Source organism: Calypte anna, chromosome Z, assembly GCF_003957555.1.
Source record: "Calypte anna isolate BGI_N300 chromosome Z, bCalAnn1_v1.p, whole genome shotgun sequence".
NCBI classification, from domain to species: domain Eukaryota; kingdom Metazoa; phylum Chordata; class Aves; order Apodiformes; family Trochilidae; genus Calypte; species Calypte anna.
The window spans coordinates 64,243,152-64,261,286 of record NC_044274.1 but is presented as its reverse complement, the minus strand read 5'-3'; the positions used below and the strand labels follow the sequence as shown (position 1 = coordinate 64,261,286).

At 42.5% G+C, this 18,135-nt stretch overlaps 1 protein-coding gene across 1 annotated transcript in view; it reads right to left on the bottom strand.

The window, feature by feature from the left end:
- SVEP1 (sushi, von Willebrand factor type A, EGF and pentraxin domain containing 1) overlaps nt 1-18,135 on the bottom strand; it is a 125,927-nt gene that overhangs the window by 12,075 nt on the left and 95,717 nt on the right. Inside the window, exons 37-46 of the mRNA XM_030467398.1 lie at nt 17,389-18,061; nt 13,208-15,987; nt 11,713-11,938; nt 10,442-10,597; nt 8,747-8,810; nt 7,862-8,035; nt 6,735-6,908; nt 4,611-4,784; nt 3,035-3,211; nt 2,173-2,343 (exon numbers count right to left, since the gene is read on the bottom strand). Of these exons, the coding sequence (XP_030323258.1) occupies nt 2,173-2,343; nt 3,035-3,211; nt 4,611-4,784; nt 6,735-6,908; nt 7,862-8,035; nt 8,747-8,810; nt 10,442-10,597; nt 11,713-11,938; nt 13,208-15,987; nt 17,389-18,061 (4,769 nt within the window). The remainder of the gene's footprint in view (nt 1-2,172; nt 2,344-3,034; nt 3,212-4,610; nt 4,785-6,734; nt 6,909-7,861; nt 8,036-8,746; nt 8,811-10,441; nt 10,598-11,712; nt 11,939-13,207; nt 15,988-17,388; nt 18,062-18,135) is intronic.

The following is an 18,135-nucleotide window of genomic DNA, read 5'->3' as shown; positions in this document are numbered from 1 at the left end:
GAGAAAGGCTTCAGGCAGGAAATTAAGCTGGATCTCATTTTTCATTTCTTGCTACTGTAAAAGCAAGCAGGGTAAGTGCACTCCTGATGTATACTGAGGAGGGCAGTAGTTCTCATATCCATGGTATCAATGTTAATCTTTGAGATCTCCTCATAAATCTATGCCTGAGAGTTATCTCCACAGGACACAAAAGCATTACACTGCTGCAAGACAAACATAGGTAAGAAGGGGAAAAAAAAATTCTGGTATCTGTTCTCAGCTTTGCCAAAACGCTTTTCTAGCACTGAAAGCAAACTATTTACTCCATACCTTAGCTCCTCTCTCGTCATGCTCTTGTTTGCTGATGGTGTATAAAATTTTTGATCAGCAGCTGCACACCAACCATTTCCAGTCAGCAAAGTGTGGGGTAGAGAGCAAACAAACAGGCAGCACATATTTTACCAGATTTCAGAAACTAAAAATTGGAGTCAGACAAACTGTGCATCTGTGCAGCCTGCTGAGTCCTGCAGGTGTTTATGATCAGCTGATCCAGGCTAATACTTCTCACCCCTGAAACTCAGATCAGAATCTGTCCTGCAGCCTCTAACCAGCAGTCATTCAGGCAAGTGCAGCTGTGGTGAGAGCTCTCCCAAAGAAGCTAATGAAGTCTGCTTCTTAAATTATAATATTTACATTAACTAACCAGTTCAACCGGGCCAGGATGTTTCAAGCAGGCTTAGGACACATTAATAATCAACTCACAGAGCTAACAGCAAGAAGTGCAGTATGAGTCATTACAAAGAGTGCTTTCATCTTGTTTATGATGTAGACCACAAAGGCTTGGGTCCTGTAGGCCTTTTGTTAGGCAAATCTCTCAAATGAATTATAAAGCAGTTTTGAAAGATTATTTTGACATGTGTCATAAAAACATAGGTTGTGCCTCTCAAGATCATCTTTAATCCTTTTTAGTTCCCATTTTAGGGGTAAGGATGAGGGGGGGGGAGACTGTTATACCTCTCCCTCAAGACACTTAAAGGCAGGTTATTCTGTTTTCCTGCAATATGCCCTGATCATCTATTTGTTTTTTGAAATACTTGTTTCCTAATACTTATTTCTCTGAACTAGTGGCTTGCTAGCAACAGTGGTAAGAATATCTCAGTAGTAAACTACAGCCCTTGGCATAAAGTAGGTTTCTGTGAAACTGGAAAATATAAAATAAGAATAAAAGCAAAGCTGGTGATATCAAAAGAGTAGAAGAATTTGAAGTGTTACAATCTGAATTAGTAATATTAGTATAATTTTGCTAATGAATTCTAGCTTAGGTAGAACAGCTATTGTGCAGAGATCCCTTGAATTCTGTAGCTACCACAGTTTAGAAAATAAATGAGATACTTGTCAAACTTTTCAGAAAAGGCTAGGTGCTTTAGGAGTATACATTTCTTTTGAGACTTTTGACATCTGAAGTAATTCGGGTGCTTTTACAGCAAATCATCTCTACTTGGCTACTTCATAAGCAATTCTTCAGGGCAATGTCAAGCCATGGTCACCTAACCAGGAAAAACCAGTTTTTCGGGAGCAACCTCACTGTTCCTGAAGTTCAGGAGTTACAAGCCCAATTCTTTGGTTCTGGGTCTCCTCCAAATGATGTACTAATCTGTGATTTTTAGGCAAGGCAATTACAACTATAATATACAGAATTTTAACAGTGTCTGCTTTCACAGAGCAGTGCAACTCAGCTTGTCTAGGTCTTAACATCCATAGTATTTTGCTGTCAGAATTCATATAAAAAAAAAATTGATGAGGACACCCTGATTAGTAAGGTTTAAAACAGTATAGAATCCTCCACCTCCAAAGGGCTTCTGACCTAAACGGAAAATGGCCAAGGAGGCACAAAGTGTTGTAGCTTCTATTTTTGACATAGAGAGCTGAGACTTGCATTGGGAGAGGCAGACCTGGCAACTTTGATGATGACTCTAATGTTCCCAGATCAGCATTTTGGCACCTTCCCTTTTCTGTGGGAATTCTCAAGCTTAGGGAATGAGACTGCTTATGTCTGGCTACTGATGTGTCCTAAGGTTTTTCATTTTGAATGATTGGACTGAACCAAGCAAAAATTTCACTTTCATTTTTATTGAACCTAGGATGACATGTCCATGGCAAGTTAACATGCTTCTTTTCATAAAAAAGACTTACCTTTGCAGGTAGGTGGTGTTGTCCATGTTCCATTTTCTAAGCAAATACTCCTCAGGGGACCCTCTAGCATGTATCCACTGTAGCATGAATAAGTGATCATGTCTCCATATTGATAGAAGCTACCACGAATCAGAGCATTCTCTGTGTGAGCTGGGGGCCCGCAAGATATCTCTAAACAAAAGAACCCAGAGGTTGGTGAGCTGCAATGCCTACACAATGCAGTTTCTAACCCCGGACACAACACTTCGCACAAAAGACCTGGGAGGTGTTAGAGAGACATTTGTGATAGAAAATCAAGTCAGTAGGACTTCTTCATGATGCAAACACTCATAGAGAGAACCTGTATGTACAGCCCCTGAGCAGGGTGATGGCCGGGAACAGCAGTTTTAGGTAATATGACAATGGCTGTATCCACTATGTAGACTAGAAACATTGAAGCATTGGTCATAATCTCACAGGTATAATTTTCAGGATATTTAGGATATCCAAAACCCAATGCCAGCTGCAGTGCTTGAAAAAGGTCAATTGAGAAGAAAATTACAATAGGGCCTACTAGACAGTAGAATGAATGCTCTTGTGACGTCAACCCACATATATTCTGGATCCTTTTAAAGAAATAACTCCATTATAAAGAAAAAAGAAATAGCTCTTACGCAGAATGTCTTAGGATGTCTTTATGTGCTTGGATCTCTTGGAGTGACTAACCTCTCCAAGTGGCAATGGCAGACAAAAGCTCTCTTCCAAAATAACTGCATCTAGATAGAGAGTTCTGACACATCTCTTCTGTCACACTCCTGTGTGATGCAGATGTGGTCATCAGCCCTCTGCAAAGTATCAAGCCCCTGTGCCCTCATGTACTCACTTTCACACTTAGCTGTTGCTGGAGTCCAGGTCTCATCAGCATTACAGGTGATCACAGACTCCCCCTTCAGCTGGTAGCCTTCCCTGCACCTGATGGATATGTTCTGACCAACATAAAAATCCACCTCGGACAAAAGGGCATTCTCTGGGATTATGAAAGGCACAGGACAAGGGTTTGCTGTTCATAGAAAGAGTGTGAGGGAAAAGGAGAAGGGAAGAAAAAGGGATGGAAGGAAGAGAATACTTTAGAATAGTTTCTGCAAATCAAATAATTAAAAAAGCAATAGAAATGGATGCTGCTGGTCATGAAATAGTAATAAAAGGTTTCATTCTCTGCTGCCATATGGCTTGCTAGCATTTTCTATTGAATCAGAAGACATACTAAGGATTTAAGTGGGGCATATCCAATTTGTTACTATGAAATCATTCTCCTCTCCTTCCTGTTTATCATAACCTTACTATAGAAAAGAACAAGACCTTTCCTACTTCTTGTTCTGAGGGGCTGGACCACTAAAGAGTAGCAAAGATCCAGGTGTTTGAGCAGAGACTAAAAAGAACATCCATTAAAGTTTAGAATTTCTCTGATAATCTTATTTACTGCTGTAAGCTTGCTGAGCTATTTTTGCATAGTCTTTTTATCTCATCATGAATGTGTAAAAGCTCTACATACAGCAGAGACTGATGCCAGTCTATGGAAACAAAAATTCTATGAGTCCTTTGTAAAACAAAAATATCTCTATTAATCACCTCCAAGACTGCAGTAAGTCTGAAAACTAGACACATACTGCAACAAGAAAGCCACTGTGTGTGTCTACAGCACACTCATGTGTAAGGTGCTATTTTACAGAATCACAGAATGATTTATGCAGCATTAGGTCCAGCCTCCTTCTCAGAGCAGGTCCAACTAGGTCAGAGGTTGGCTCTGGGATTTCAACAGATGAAACCTCAATATCCCCAAGGATGTAGATTCATGTCCTGTCTAGGCTTTGTTTCTGTGTTTCTCTCCTATGATGGTGAAAAGTTTCTTCAAATACTTAATAGGAATTTTCTTTATTGCAACTTCTGTCCATTGCCTTTCATCTTACCACTGTGCACCTCTGGGAAGATTCAGGCTCCTTTTTCTTTATACCCTTCCAACAGTCAATTGTAGACAACAACATCTCCCTTTTGTCTTCCTCTCCAGAGTTTTATCTCATCTGCTCTTCATATATCAAGTACTCCATTTTCTTCCAGTTTTCCAACTAAAGAGTGCTACACAGAACACACCTCACTCTTTTACTGTCAGAAAAATACACTCGGACAAGGTAATGCTTTAGTATGTCTCAGTAACTGCTCCCTTTGTGCCTCTGTAAAACTGGGATGCACATCAACAAATTTCCCAGTGTAGGCCAAACCTACTTTTTTAACTACAAGTAACAAATTCGGCTCATGGCAACTCCAAAAGGAAATTACATATATTTCCACAAAGATCTGCAGAAGTTGCCTTCATTTACTGTGAAGAGAAGTTTAAGTGAAGAACAGCCTAGCCTTTAGTGCTTACAAGGAGACCACTTTTTCATTACAAAGCAAACACACACGTTTACAGAGAGGCAAGGGATTACTCCATCTTCCATCTCTTGTGCACTCTGCTGCAGGTTCCCCTTCCAAGCTGTATCCCCTCTCACAGAAATACGCTATTGTACTGCCAACTGTATTGTTTTCATAAATTGCCTTCCCATTCAGCAAGGAAACTGGAACTTTGCATCTGGTCTCTGCAAAGGAAGAGCTCTCATTAGTACAGCTTGATGTTAGACCTGGACTTCCAACAATTCCTAAATCACTTACACAATATATTTAAAGTAGCAGCCACAGACTCATAAATCATGAAGACCATTGATGGAGAGTTTAGTAGCTCTGGAAGTCAAATGTAGCAAAACTAGGGAAGGAGCTCCTTCTAGTGATGAAGAAAAGCCACAGCCACATGTTTTTCAGGTAAGCATGTGGCGGTTGTGGGGAGGAGAGAAAAAATGTAGGACTTCATACTGAGGTCAGTGGGACAGAACATGGAACTTATTCTTTTGTGCCACTGAGAGATACCCCAGAAACTTGCAGCACTTCGCACCTTCCTCTTCATGAACAAGAAATGTCACGTGACATGCAGGATGGGTTTGGTGCAGGATGCTGGCACTTATGTTATTAATTGCTCCCCTCCAATTTATCTGCTGTGTTTCTGAAGGCAGCAGACAGACAGTTCAACCTGAGTTATCATTGCTATGGGCAAGAGACTCTGTTCTCTGTCCCACTTCCAGTTTGGTGTTCCAAGGTGGTCTGTGTAATGGGATGACTGAAAATTAAACTATCAGACAGACACGAGGATGTCAGTCATTGCAGGAAGACAGGAGTTCATTAAGTAGCTGTGCTCAGCCTCGTTCAAGATAACTCTGTTGTCATCAGTTCAGCACTGCTAGAGTGACTCTTCCTAGGTGCATGACTGGGTACTAGAGACCTTCTATGTAGATGGATGTGCACCATCGATTTTCTAAGTTGCTACCATAAGGGCCTGGAAAGCACTGTAATGCACACTGACCTGTGTGTTGTGTGGTTACCCAACACTGCATCTGATGGTCCCTAGACCTCATGCAGTTTTCATGGCTCTGGTGACAGGAACCTAATACCTGCCTTGAGTGAAAGCTCTTTTATCTGCCATACTTCAGTGAAGCTTTTACAACATGCGGGTCCCTTCTGAATATGTGTGTGCAGCTGGGTGTGGAGACATCAGTATGTTACCTCCACATAAGAATACCAGAAGCAACCATGAAAAACAAACAGGATGCTGTGTCTAAAGAGTAGCTTGCAAGGTATATTCAGCAAAGACATGAACAGCCTGAAAGGAAGCATGATGAGCGAGAAACGAACTTGTATGTTTCTGAGGTAGAGGAAAAAGTGTGAAGCATGGACTTTGTATTTTCATGGCAAAGAGGCTTGGGACTGAGAACACTCAGAAATTAATGATACAGTAATTTAGTAAGCTTCTATACACTTTACATTTTGAAACATCCAACAGTGTTGGATTTTGAGATATCCAACATTATTGGCCATTTGGTCAACATGGGAACTTAAATTCTTGTCCTCTTTTTGTGTTGACAGCTTTGTCAGTAAGAACAGACAGTTCTTGCTCAGCACTCATTCTGTTTTGTGGCATAAGCAACAGGACCTACTAAAGGAGTACCTGAAAGAAATGGTTTGCAAAATGGTAGACACCATGTATTCATGGTGTTTGTTCATGTGACAAATATGGAGGTTGAAGGCTGAGCTGCTGAGACTGTCCTTGGAGAACAAAGTTCAGAAAGAGAGAGAATATCACCTTAATAACTGATTACAGAGGCTGTTGGGATAAAAGTCCATGACCTTTTGTCCTCACAGTCCATGACCTTTTGTTAGGTGTTTCACATTCTGAGATGGCAACTAACCTCAGCCCTCATTAAACTGCAGATTAAAGTCTTAGCAAAAATTATATCTAAGCTCTTTCTGGCTTGGTAACAGGCAGTGCTCCTTATGACACATTACTTTTTTGACCCACCATTTTAAAAGCACATTGCAGAATCATTTCCTGAAAGCAGGTCAAACCCTGGATGACATGATATGCATGCATAAGTGAGGTGCTACTTCTTAATCTGGATTGGAATGTGGAATGTGCCAGGGCCACGAAACCAAACAGTTACCTTCACAAGATGGCAAGGGCTTACTCCAGCTCCCATTGGCAAGACATGTGATATTCTCAGGCCCAACAAGATGGAATCTGGAGTTGCACACAAAGGTTACATTACTTCTGTATGTGCTTCCTGTAGAAATAGCCTCTGCTTTTTCTATTGAGGGATGCAGCCCACAAGTAATTCCTAGGATGGGAGAAAACTTTTTGGTTTTATAGAGACAACAAAGGCAATTCTGTCTGTTACACACTGACAGCACTCTTCAGACACTGAATTAGTGGAAAGATGGTTAGAAAGAAGCTGGGCAGTATTATATGGAAGTGGATTATACAATGCCTTGTCTGCTTCCTCTCCTGGCATTCAGGCTCCCTGAGACAGAATGTGCTCAAATGTATCTGATGGTGCTTTAAGCCAACAGGTGTGTTCAAACAAACAGAGTGATCCAGAGTATTTCTTCTGAGCAGTCTGGAAGCTAAATTTGTGTACAGTGGAAGATGATCTCAAGATGTTCACAAGAAAAATGACAGTAGTTAAGAAGGATTTTGCTCCCTGTCCCAGATTTGCTGTGGAGATCAGGCAAATTGGTACTAAGGTGACTGAGAAGAATGCAAGAGGTAGGACTATAACATCACCATGAGAAGATGAGAAATGATTTATTGATATAGACTGTAAAGTCTTGGTCTTTCATTAATAAACATTAATTTGAAATAAGTGGTAAATACTTATTTCCACACTGCCACAATTAATTACATTCTGCTGCACAGAGAGACAATATTTGAGCAGAGTGGCCAGGATACATTAGCCTCAGCACGGCAAGGATGAATGATCCCAGCACATGATGTCCAAGGCCCTGAACACCACAATGTGAAGCAAATCAAATATAGGAGGCTACACTTCTCCCCTTCTGATCTGAGCACAATGCCCTCCTTGTGCCATTTTAATGTGCCAAAAGGAGGTCCCTTCAGATTCGGGAAGAACTGCAAATGAGAACTTCTCTGCTGGCTTTTCTTCTGGCTCCTGCTGTTAACATTCCTCCAGCTGGAGGGGGAGACTGGGAGGAAGCCAGCAAAAGCACTCTCTCATTTTGTTCTCTGGCTCTCCTGGAAAACTGCCACTGTGTTTCTCTGCTTGCTACTTACGTGTGCATGAAGGAGCAGAGGGGTTCCACTTTTTGTCAACATGGCAAATCCTTCGGCTTGGTCCCTGTAGCTCAAAGCCTGGGTCACAGCTGTAAAAAACCTCACTGCCAAACAGGAACTCCTCTCCCTGAACAGATCCATTTTCTACAGTGTCTGGGGGCCCACATGATACTTCTGAAACACAAGGAACACGTTCCAATCAGGCAATGAATTTGGCCTGTCTGGGTGGCAGGTCCTCCACAGGCTTCCCTCTGAGAAAGAGAGAATGAACACAGCATTTATCTGGGCATTCCCAGGTATTTTCCACTAAGGAGAATAGTATCACGCTTGGTGTTTCCAGTTCCTGCTAAAAGACAAAATCTATTGTGGCTGTGTTGGCAGGAAGCCTTGGGAAATTCCAATGTTACCACTAACAGCCAACAGCTGGACTCCGTATTTATGTAGACAACTCCTATTTTGGCATTGCAATTAGTGGCATCACACATCTCACAGAAGTGAAGTACCTTTGAGACTGAGTATCTGTAGACTCACCATGATGCTAACTACCTGCAACCCCTAGCAGCTAGCATGGTCAGAGGTCCTCAGCAACACCATAAATCAAGACCTCAAGAGTCAGAAGTATTTAAACTTGGAAGATGTCTGCACAGCTTTCTTAGAGATACAAGAGCAAGGCAGAAAGGTGTTGTGATTTCCTTCATGCTATTACCTGCACACAGTAGGAATTCTGCAACTCTTCCAGGCTGTTATGAGTTGTACTTACCAAAAATTTTTTGGCAAACGCCAACATTTTTTAGTATGAGTTATAAAGCAAAATGATCATTACTGTTTTCTTTGTTTAAAATCATCCTTGACCCACATCAAGCCATTAACTCCCATGGAACATACTTCTGCATGCTGGCACTGTGCCATTCCAAAGTCTGTCCTCTTGGCAAGTCCGTTCTGCATCACCCTGTGGAACAGAAGAAAATGGTCAAAGAACAACTTTACTTACTAGACTTTTTTCTCTCATCAGCTGTAGTATCCAGCAAATCCAGGACTTTTTTCCTCCATGTATAACACATTTAAAGTGTTACAGGCTAGAGCTCAAATCTACTAGCAGAATTTAGGGCAGAATTCCTTCCTGCAAAGTGATCGTTTAGAGACAAAAGGTTTGTGAGGCCACTAAGTCAGTTCTCTTGCCCTTCTCCCTGGAGTATCATCCTTCTTGTCAGTTTTTCCATTCTTGTTCCCAGGAATGTGTTACGATGACAAATTTCCTTTCAGAACTCACTCACAGAAATCTAACTAGCATTTTTTTCAACAACAGTAAAACCTTGTGTTTTATAAATTTAATATTCTGATTTTTTCTGATTTAACATAAATAATGTTAATTCTTTCTTATGTACTGGCTTCATAGCTAGTCTAATCCCAGGTCAGGATTTTTTCCTTATTTTATTCCAAGACAGGAAGAACAACATCTAAGACCTTCCCCTGAAGTAATGTACTTCCATTACAAAGCAAACCCGTGGACAAGGGCAGCTGTTTGACATGAGTGTTGTATGTCATCACACTCAATGCACTTTCCTTCCCAAAGGGAAAAAAGGACTTCTCTTCAATAGCAGGGAGACAGATTGATGTTAGGTGGCGATGCTGGAATATAAAGTTTAGGAGGACTTTTTACTGTTTGAAGGCACAGGGTTATTACTTTAAAAATTACTTGAAACAGAAATTCTACATATCTGTCTAAATATCAATCCACCCCTCCATCCCCAGTGATATCACATACCTGGCAACGTAATGCTAACCAAATTTGTTGTTACCTAAGCTATGGATGGTGCAGGCCACGCTGTGCCTCAGCAACATACTTTATGAATCCACTGCAGCTTTTAAAAATACACCTGAGGCTCCTCTGAACTGGCAAGTCTGACTCCTGGTAACGTGATAGGAGTGCTGCACCAGAGCTCAGGTGGGGATAAGAGACCAGTGATCACAAGAAAAACAATGGACAGGAAAGAATTTTCCTTCTCCATCAGGGAATAAAGCTGCCATTGAACTTACTGGAATCTTCTTGCTTTACAGGTGATATCACTTTCATACCATGTAGCAATGTGATAGAACTGATGGCAGTAGAGTTTATCAGGAGCTTTGATTATGAAAAGCACAATGCAGCATATGTCATGTTTGGGATACTAGGAATGGAGGGAAGAATGCAATCTAACTCTGGCCAGGGGGCCAGTTCAAGAAAGCAATACATGAGAAAATAACTCTTCCACGATTTATGGTCACAAGCATATATAATGTTGTATTTGCAGAGGGTTGAAAAAGCCTGCAGTCAAAAAGCAGCCACTGAAAGATATCTGCTAAACGGGTCTCTGAACAGGATGCATTTATTTGCTTCAATTATACCCTTAAGTCATTCATGGACTATGCCAGATACACCAGGAGCATTCTACAGACAATAACAACAGCAGGTATTTAACTTCCATGGCAGTTAAGGGAATATAGCAATATGGATCAACATAATACATTCCCATGGTCTTCACAAAAGAACTGGACAAGACACCTAACGGTATAGAGTGGTGGAGATATGAGATTGCTTACTTGTAATTCATAGCCAGAATCACATTTATAAAGAATCACATCTTTGTAATTGTATTTACTGCCAACCACAAATCCATGCTCTGGAGATTCTGGAGCCCCACAGGACACAGGAATGCAGATGTCATCAGAAAACGGTGGCACCCAAATGCCACTTTCCTGAAAAATAGAAGTGATTAAAAATGTGAAGCACCCCATTGTATGCCTAATACATATAGAAATAACAAAATTATGAAAATAATAATAGAAGCATCCAAGGCTTCTACTCTGTTCACCAATGTCCACCATCCAGTGGTGGACAGATGTGGTTAACATTATCTGTGCAATCTTTAATGAAACTTGGTAACTGAAGTAACGTTTTTAGATGTTCACATAGGCTGGAGGTCAGCTTTGGCAGGAATGTTCATCTTAAACTTAAAAGACAGAATTGACAAAACATAAATGGCGAGACAGAAGCTTGGAAAAGCAAGTCGACATGTACAAGGTCACCCAATATCTCAGGGCAGAAGGATGAAAACTACAGCTGCCTGATTCCATGTTCTGTACTTCTCTTCTAAACACCTTGACTAAATGCTTCAGCTGTCTTCTCAGACTCTCTAAGGAAGTCTGATACCTGAAGAGAGACTCATCAAACACCTACTCCTACTTCCACAGATTTCTGAAATAGCAAAATAAGGAAAAAACCCTTTCATTATGAAGTGCTGACTCTGCAAAAAGGCACATGGTCAGCTCTTCTCATCTGAGCAGACTTACTGACTTTAAGGAGTCTAGTTCCAAGCTTAAGTCAAGGTTGTCCACAGCTAATGCAAAAAGAAGTTGCTAGCAGAACTGATGAGACAGTTTCTTCTTTAAAACACAGAGGATTCAAGTTTCTGCAGCTGCACAGTGGATTAAAATGTGTGCTGCCAAATTTTTTAGGAGAAAAAAAGCTCTGCACACAGTCCTCAAAGTACATTAGAAACCCTGGACAATTTTTTGTTTTTAAACTCAGACATGATTTATTCCCTGAAATTTGATAGAAGGAATGCTTTTCTAAAGGGAAGCATTATTCTTCAATAGAAGATGAAGTAAGTAATTTCTAGTTCTGAAAGAAACTAGGAACACATGGAAAAATAATCGCTCTTTCAAGGCCACACTGAAGCATATTGTATTTTGCAAGATATATGTTAAATTTTGTTGTTGTGCACATTTAAGGGCCAAAAGCTAATAAGGGCATGAAAAGGACTCTTGAATTCAACAAAGGCAGCACCATAAAACAATGCAAATAACTATACCTTGCATGTAGATGTGCTTGCTCCCACCAGAGTATAGCCTTCTACACATGACAAGGTAATGTTTGTGTTCACAGTGAAGTTGTCCCCATGCACCATTAAATGGGTGATATTTCCTGGGAGGGGGCACATTCTGGGGCAGCAGGAAACACTTTGAGGAGACCACTGTCCATCTTCCTGGCAAATGCATACATCCACCTCTGTCACCATTGTGTATCCTTCCAGGCATCTGCAACACAGAGTTAAGATCTGGCCACAGAGACACATCTAGGGATGAGCTAACCAGAAATTACAGTCATAGTCAGTTTTCAGTAGTAGTTGTTCATATGCACACCTTAGGATTTCTCTTGTTATTTCAAGGTAACCTTGTGAGGTGCATGCCTGGACAGTCCATTCTGTTGCAAGAACTGGAAGCTTCAGACTTCCTCTACAGCTTCATGCTGATACAGCACCACAACGGAAATGAGTTGTTGACTGTAGTGCCTGGAGGGTACTGAACACTTACCAGTATTTTCTGCACTGCCCCTCCCTTTGCAAGGAGGGTTAGGTCAGGTTAGGTTAGGTAAACAGTGTGTAAGCACCAAGCAGTTCTTAAGATGATCTCAATTTCTTCCAAGAACAAATCAAGCCTTAGATTGACCACAGCCAATGGACCACTGGCACATTTGCCTAACAATTAAGGCTGACTCATTCTATTCCACATGATGCTTCACCAAGAGAAAGTCAACCCCTTTGACTTTCAGTAAGTGGGTAAGTGGCCTTCAGTAAGTGGGTTCACTTGAAGAAAGGCAGACACAAGCAATCCCTTCACCTTGTTAAAGGTAAATGGAAACGACCAATGAAATTAAATTAATCCATGTGCCATCTCTCAGTTGTGTCTCATACTATTATTTGCTTTTACTGCCAAATAAACCATCTCTTTTTCTGCCAAGGGGTTCTTCACCTAGGAGAAAGAGATCTACAGTGTGCATGTACACTTCCAGCAATTAACAAAAATCCCTTTCTATCACACCTGACAGAGTAACTTTGCATCAGCAACACTTTCTGACAGTGCAGTGTTGCAGTAGAGAAAATGGGAAAAGATCAGCCCTTCTGTATTACAACACACATCTGATGCCACTGGAAGATGTAAATGAGGTGTCAAAAGGGGAGAAAAATTGCACAGCCTGCTGGCTGTTGCTGTCACCTGCTAGACAAAACCTTAATGTCAAGACCAGTGTTTCAGAGAAGAACAAGAGAAATGTGAAGCTGAATGGGAAAGTAAAGGCAGTGAAGGAGTGCAGCCCAAGAGGCTGAAATAGCTGGATGGAGTTTTGACACTGCTCCAAGAACACTTCGTATGTGTATGGAAATGTGGGCTTTGTCAATCTGGGCACATGAAAAGGCATAGACTTTCTTCCAGGCCTTTTAAAAACTTGCACTAATTGAGGGTGTATAAACATTCCATCTCCATCCTTTCAGATATTTTATGGGAACAGAACAGCAGCAACATTCTTACCTGTACTGGACCTTGCTCCCATAGGTGTAAGTGTTCCCAAGAACCTCTGCATTTGGGACAGAAGGTGGTGGGCCACAGCTTAACAGCTCACAGCTGGGGTATGGCTTCTTCCAGATACCAGTCTCTACACAAGTCAGTTCTGGACTTCCCTTCATGACAAAACCTGTCAAGCAGGTATAGATAATGGTGTTCTCATCTGAAGAACTGCTCCCATTGATAAAGGCATTGGAGATGACAGGTGGAGAGCCACAGGAAATCTGCCCACAGCGAGGAAACCCAGAACTCCACTTGCCAGCTGCCAGACAGGTGACTTCAGAAGGCCCTAGCAGTTTGAAGCCCTCTAGGCACTGAAACTGGGCACTTTTCCCACAGCTGAAATCTGTACCAAAGATGACCCCATTCTGAATCTGTGGTGTAGGACACACACAGGGTAGGCAAGAAGGAAGGCTTCCACTCCAAGATCCATTGGACAAACATTGCCGTAAAGGACTACCATGCAGCTCATATCCAGGGAAGCACACATAATGGGCAAATTCACCATAGGCAAAGCCTGAGCCATTGAGAAAGCCATGGGAAATGTCTTCAGGAGGTCCACAAATAACTGGCTCACACTGGGGAGCTTCTGCATCCCAGGTACCATCACTTTGACAGGTAAGCATAGAGGAACCTTGCAGGCTATATCCTTCATTGCAGTGATAGTGCACTGCTTTCTTAAAGCCAAAATCAGAGCCACTAATTCTCCCATTGGGAATAGGCAGTGGCACAGGGCAGGTCACAGCTTTGCAAACTGGAGTGATTCCACTCCAGCTTCCGTTTGCAAGGCAGATTCTATTCCTGTCCCCATCTAAGAGGAAACCTTCATTGCAGCTGTACTCTGTATGTCTCTGGAACATGTACTCCTCTCCAGTCACCTGACCATTCTCCAAAACTGGCGGTGGGCTGCAAGAAACAGGAATGCAAATTGGTTCATTGCCATCCCATTTATGGTTTTCTTGGCATCTCCTCTCTGCGGGGCCATTTAACTGGTACCCAGGGTCACACTCATAATAGACAACACTCCCATATGTGTAGTTTTTTCCTCTTATGTTTCCATTCATAAGCTGGGCAGGCGAGTTACATGTTATTGCTTTGCAGTACGGGGCAGTGTTACTCCACTGCCGACTTGGCAAACACAGTCGTGTGTCGGAGCCAACAAGTGTGAATCCTGGCTTACAGGTGTACTGCACCATGCTGCCAAGTGTGTTCTCAGTGAAATGTAAAAAACCATTCTCGGGGGGTGATAGCAAGGTGCACTCTATTGAAACACAGGAAGGAGCAGTGCCATTCCAAGCGCCATCTTCTTGGCAAGCTAGAATAGGGTTTCCCATCAGCTCGTAGCCTGAGTAACACGTGTATAAAATGATAGTTCCAAATAAGAAGCTGGTGAGCTGCATTGCACTGTCCTCCTTCAATGGACTTTTTAAGTCTTTCAGATTGTCAGCCAGTAAGATATGTGAAAGGGAGGGACTCTCTGTAACTCTCTCCTGGTCAGATCGTCTTTCCCCATGTCTCACCTGCATGTACTCCCCAAAGTCAATGTGAGGAGGCAGGCCACAATCTGTTGGGAGGCAAGCCGGTGTGGAGCTAGACCAGCCTGATTCTTCACAGGTCTGCATGGCAAGACCAGACAGCTGGAAGCCTGGCACACAGCTGTAAATTACCATGGCCCCATAGCTATAATCTGCACCCTCCACAAAGCCGTTCTCGATGGGTTGGGGTGGCTGGCAATTTATGGCTTTGCAGGAGGGAACCACTGTACTCCACTCCCCAGTCTCCAAGCATCTCAGTGTTTCCTCACCTTGGAGCTGGAAACCTCTGTCACAGGAATATGTAACAGTCTGCCCATAATGGAAATTTGTAAATGAGTATTTGCCATTGAGGATCTTCTTAGGCCTTGAGCACTGAATAGGTTTGCAAGCTGGCCTTCCTCCAAGCCACTGGCCATCTTCTCCACAAAGGATAGTTGTGTTCCCCACCAGCTCAAAGCCTGGTTTACATGTATAGAGGGCTGTACTAAGGAAGGTGAGGCCTTGCACATCAACAATGCCATTCTGAATTTCTTCTGGTTGGGGGCACTCCACAGGAATACACTCTGGCAAAGGTAAACTCCATGAACCATCAGCCTGGCATCTGATGGTAGACTCACCCTTCAGTAAAAACCCATCAACGCAGACATACTTCACAGTACTGCCAAAATGAAGAGATGAAGTCAAGGGGTCACCAAAGGGGATGTATGGAGGTGCAGGACACTGTACAACTTTGCAGAAGGGAAAGGAATCATTCCACTGTTGTGAAGGCAAACATTTCAGTACAGAAGAGCCAAACAAAACATAGCCCTCCTTGCAGGAGAGATGTACAACACCAACTTGATCAGTCACTTCCCTCAAGACCAAGTGGTTTTCTGCCAAGGGTGGTTCTGGGCATTTTGTTGGCACACACTTTGGGTTTTGCTTTTTGCTCCATTTCCCAGACTTCTGACATGTCCAAGAAACATCTCCAATCAGCTCATAGCCTTCATCACAGAAAAATTCGACTTTGGAGCCCATATCAAAAGCTTCTCCCTTGGAGTATCCATGCTGGATGGGCGGTGGTTTTCCACAGCTGAGGGGAACACAGTAAGGAGGTGATTCACTGTACCACTGCCGATTGGCTTGGCAGATAAATACCGAGCTCCCAAGCAGCTGGTAGCCAGACTCACACTGATAATTTGCCCGATTCTCAAAGTAGCGTCCAGTTATTTCCTGAAAAATAGATAAAAGGGGGACATGGCTGAAAATAAATTGCATGACTGGGGCAATAGGACGTTAATTTCACTTCTTGTGCTCTCTTGGTTTAGCCTCTAGCTGAATCCCAGACAGTAGTAAAGACTGTCTGCAAAGGAATGAATGCAATTAACTGACATTAACTGGCAAATTAACTGACAAATGTCTTGCCTCAAATGATGTCAGGAAATCTGAGAACACCATCAAAAGAAAACAGTAAGTTCAAGGCTTAAAAGGTAAAAGCTAGAAATATATTTTCCCCTCTTTTCATCTTCCTGACCCTTGTGGTCAAAAGATTTGTAGACAGTAAGATAGAAAAGAAATGGGTCAGGAGAAGCTGCCATGAAATGTCTATTGTTGTGATTCTTTAGCTTACAGGATGGATTTAAGGCTGGAGTCTTCAGGTGTAGTACTAGTAGGAGCTGCTTAAAAGTGCAGCTGCAGGGTCTTGAGCAGGCAGCTGGGGAGTCCTTCAGAGTAGCAGCCTGAGCTCTGACTGAGGTATTAAAAATGTCTCTACCTGGAAGTAATATCTGGAGGACTGATCCTACCTAAGGAAGACAACATGGAGTAATATACATCCATCAGAGGATGTATCTGTGTAAGAGTCTGAATAGAAAATGTTGCTTTTACTGCTGAAAGCCCATGCTGGAACTCTGATGCAAACCATGCTCCCCAGATTTTTAGCAAATGCAGATTTCCTTGTGGTTAGATTTAAGGAAGGAGAGGAGGGACTTTCAGAAGAAAAATGCTTTAAAAATTCAAAGTTAAATATTTACAATAGTGTTTTTGATCTTCTTCTCCACAATATTACCCTTGTCCTTCTAAGCACAATACAGGTTAAGCAATTATTACAGATTTAGACTGCCACAAGGATATTTTTAATTTCAGGTATTGTTGCAATGTGATTTGATATGGAAATGGAAATTCTGTCTCCAGTAAAAAACTATGCTAGCATTGAAAGGAGAGAAATTATCCCAAGGCAATCTATCTATTGGAAATCAAACTTTTTTTTCATAGCAATGAAAAAAGCAAGGTTTGTGAACTGGCAACAGTACTACACACGTCTACAGATGGCACAGGAAAGCCACCCATTGAACAAACAAATGAGGAATAAGACATTAAAGAAATCAATTGATTTGCATGTGACATATTGAGTATTCTAAATGAAAACCTGCTTTAGGAGAGGAGATCTCACTGAAGTGTCTATGTTTTTTTCTGCTACAAATTCACCCATTTCCCCCTTTGCTTATTCCATTCAGTGATGTGCTCCCTTAATTTCAACAGGAGAGCAAACCAGCAGAAAACCCCAAGAGAGCAATCGTGAAGACACGCTCAGTTTGCAGTGGTTCTAGACAGATGAGAAAACTCATTTTGTACCTTAATAAATCCATTCTCAAGCTGCGGTGGTTCCCCACAGTACACTGGGTGGCATGTGGGCAAGCTGCCACTCCAGTTGCCAGTGGCCTCACAGGTCCTCTTCTTCTCTCCCTTGATGTAGAACCCCTTGTTGCAGCTGTAAGCCACCACTGCTCCAAAGCTGTAGTTGGCCCCACTGGCATAGCCATTGCTGATGTGGGGAGGCTCTCCACAGCGAACGGGGATGCACTGGATGCTCAAAGGAGAAGGATTCCACTGGCCCCCTCGAAGGCACTCGATCTTGGCTGAAGTGTTCAGAACAAAGCCTTCCATGCACTTGAAGCTCACGACGGAGCCAGCTGCAAACCTGGCTTTACTCACGGACTCCAGGATGCTGTAGGAGACGGCGGATGGCTTTTCACAGAAATCAGCTATACAGTGGGGCATTTCCCTGCCCTCTGGAGGCACCCACTTCCCTTCTGCATTGCAAAGCAGCTGGGAGTTATCAGCCAGGCTGTAGCCATCGGAGCAGAAGTAATAAGCTACGTCGCCAAAGAGGCGGTGGCCACTCTCTGGGGATGCATTTTCCACATGGGGTGGTTCATCACAGGATACTGCCAGGCACTGCTGGTGGCTCACACTCCACTCGCCGCTGGCTAAGCACTCAATGGCTGCAGAACCAACTAATGTATAGCTGTGGATAAGGAAACCGCATAGGATGTAAAAAAACCCCCAAACATTGTCAAATGCTACGTACAATTTCCTGAA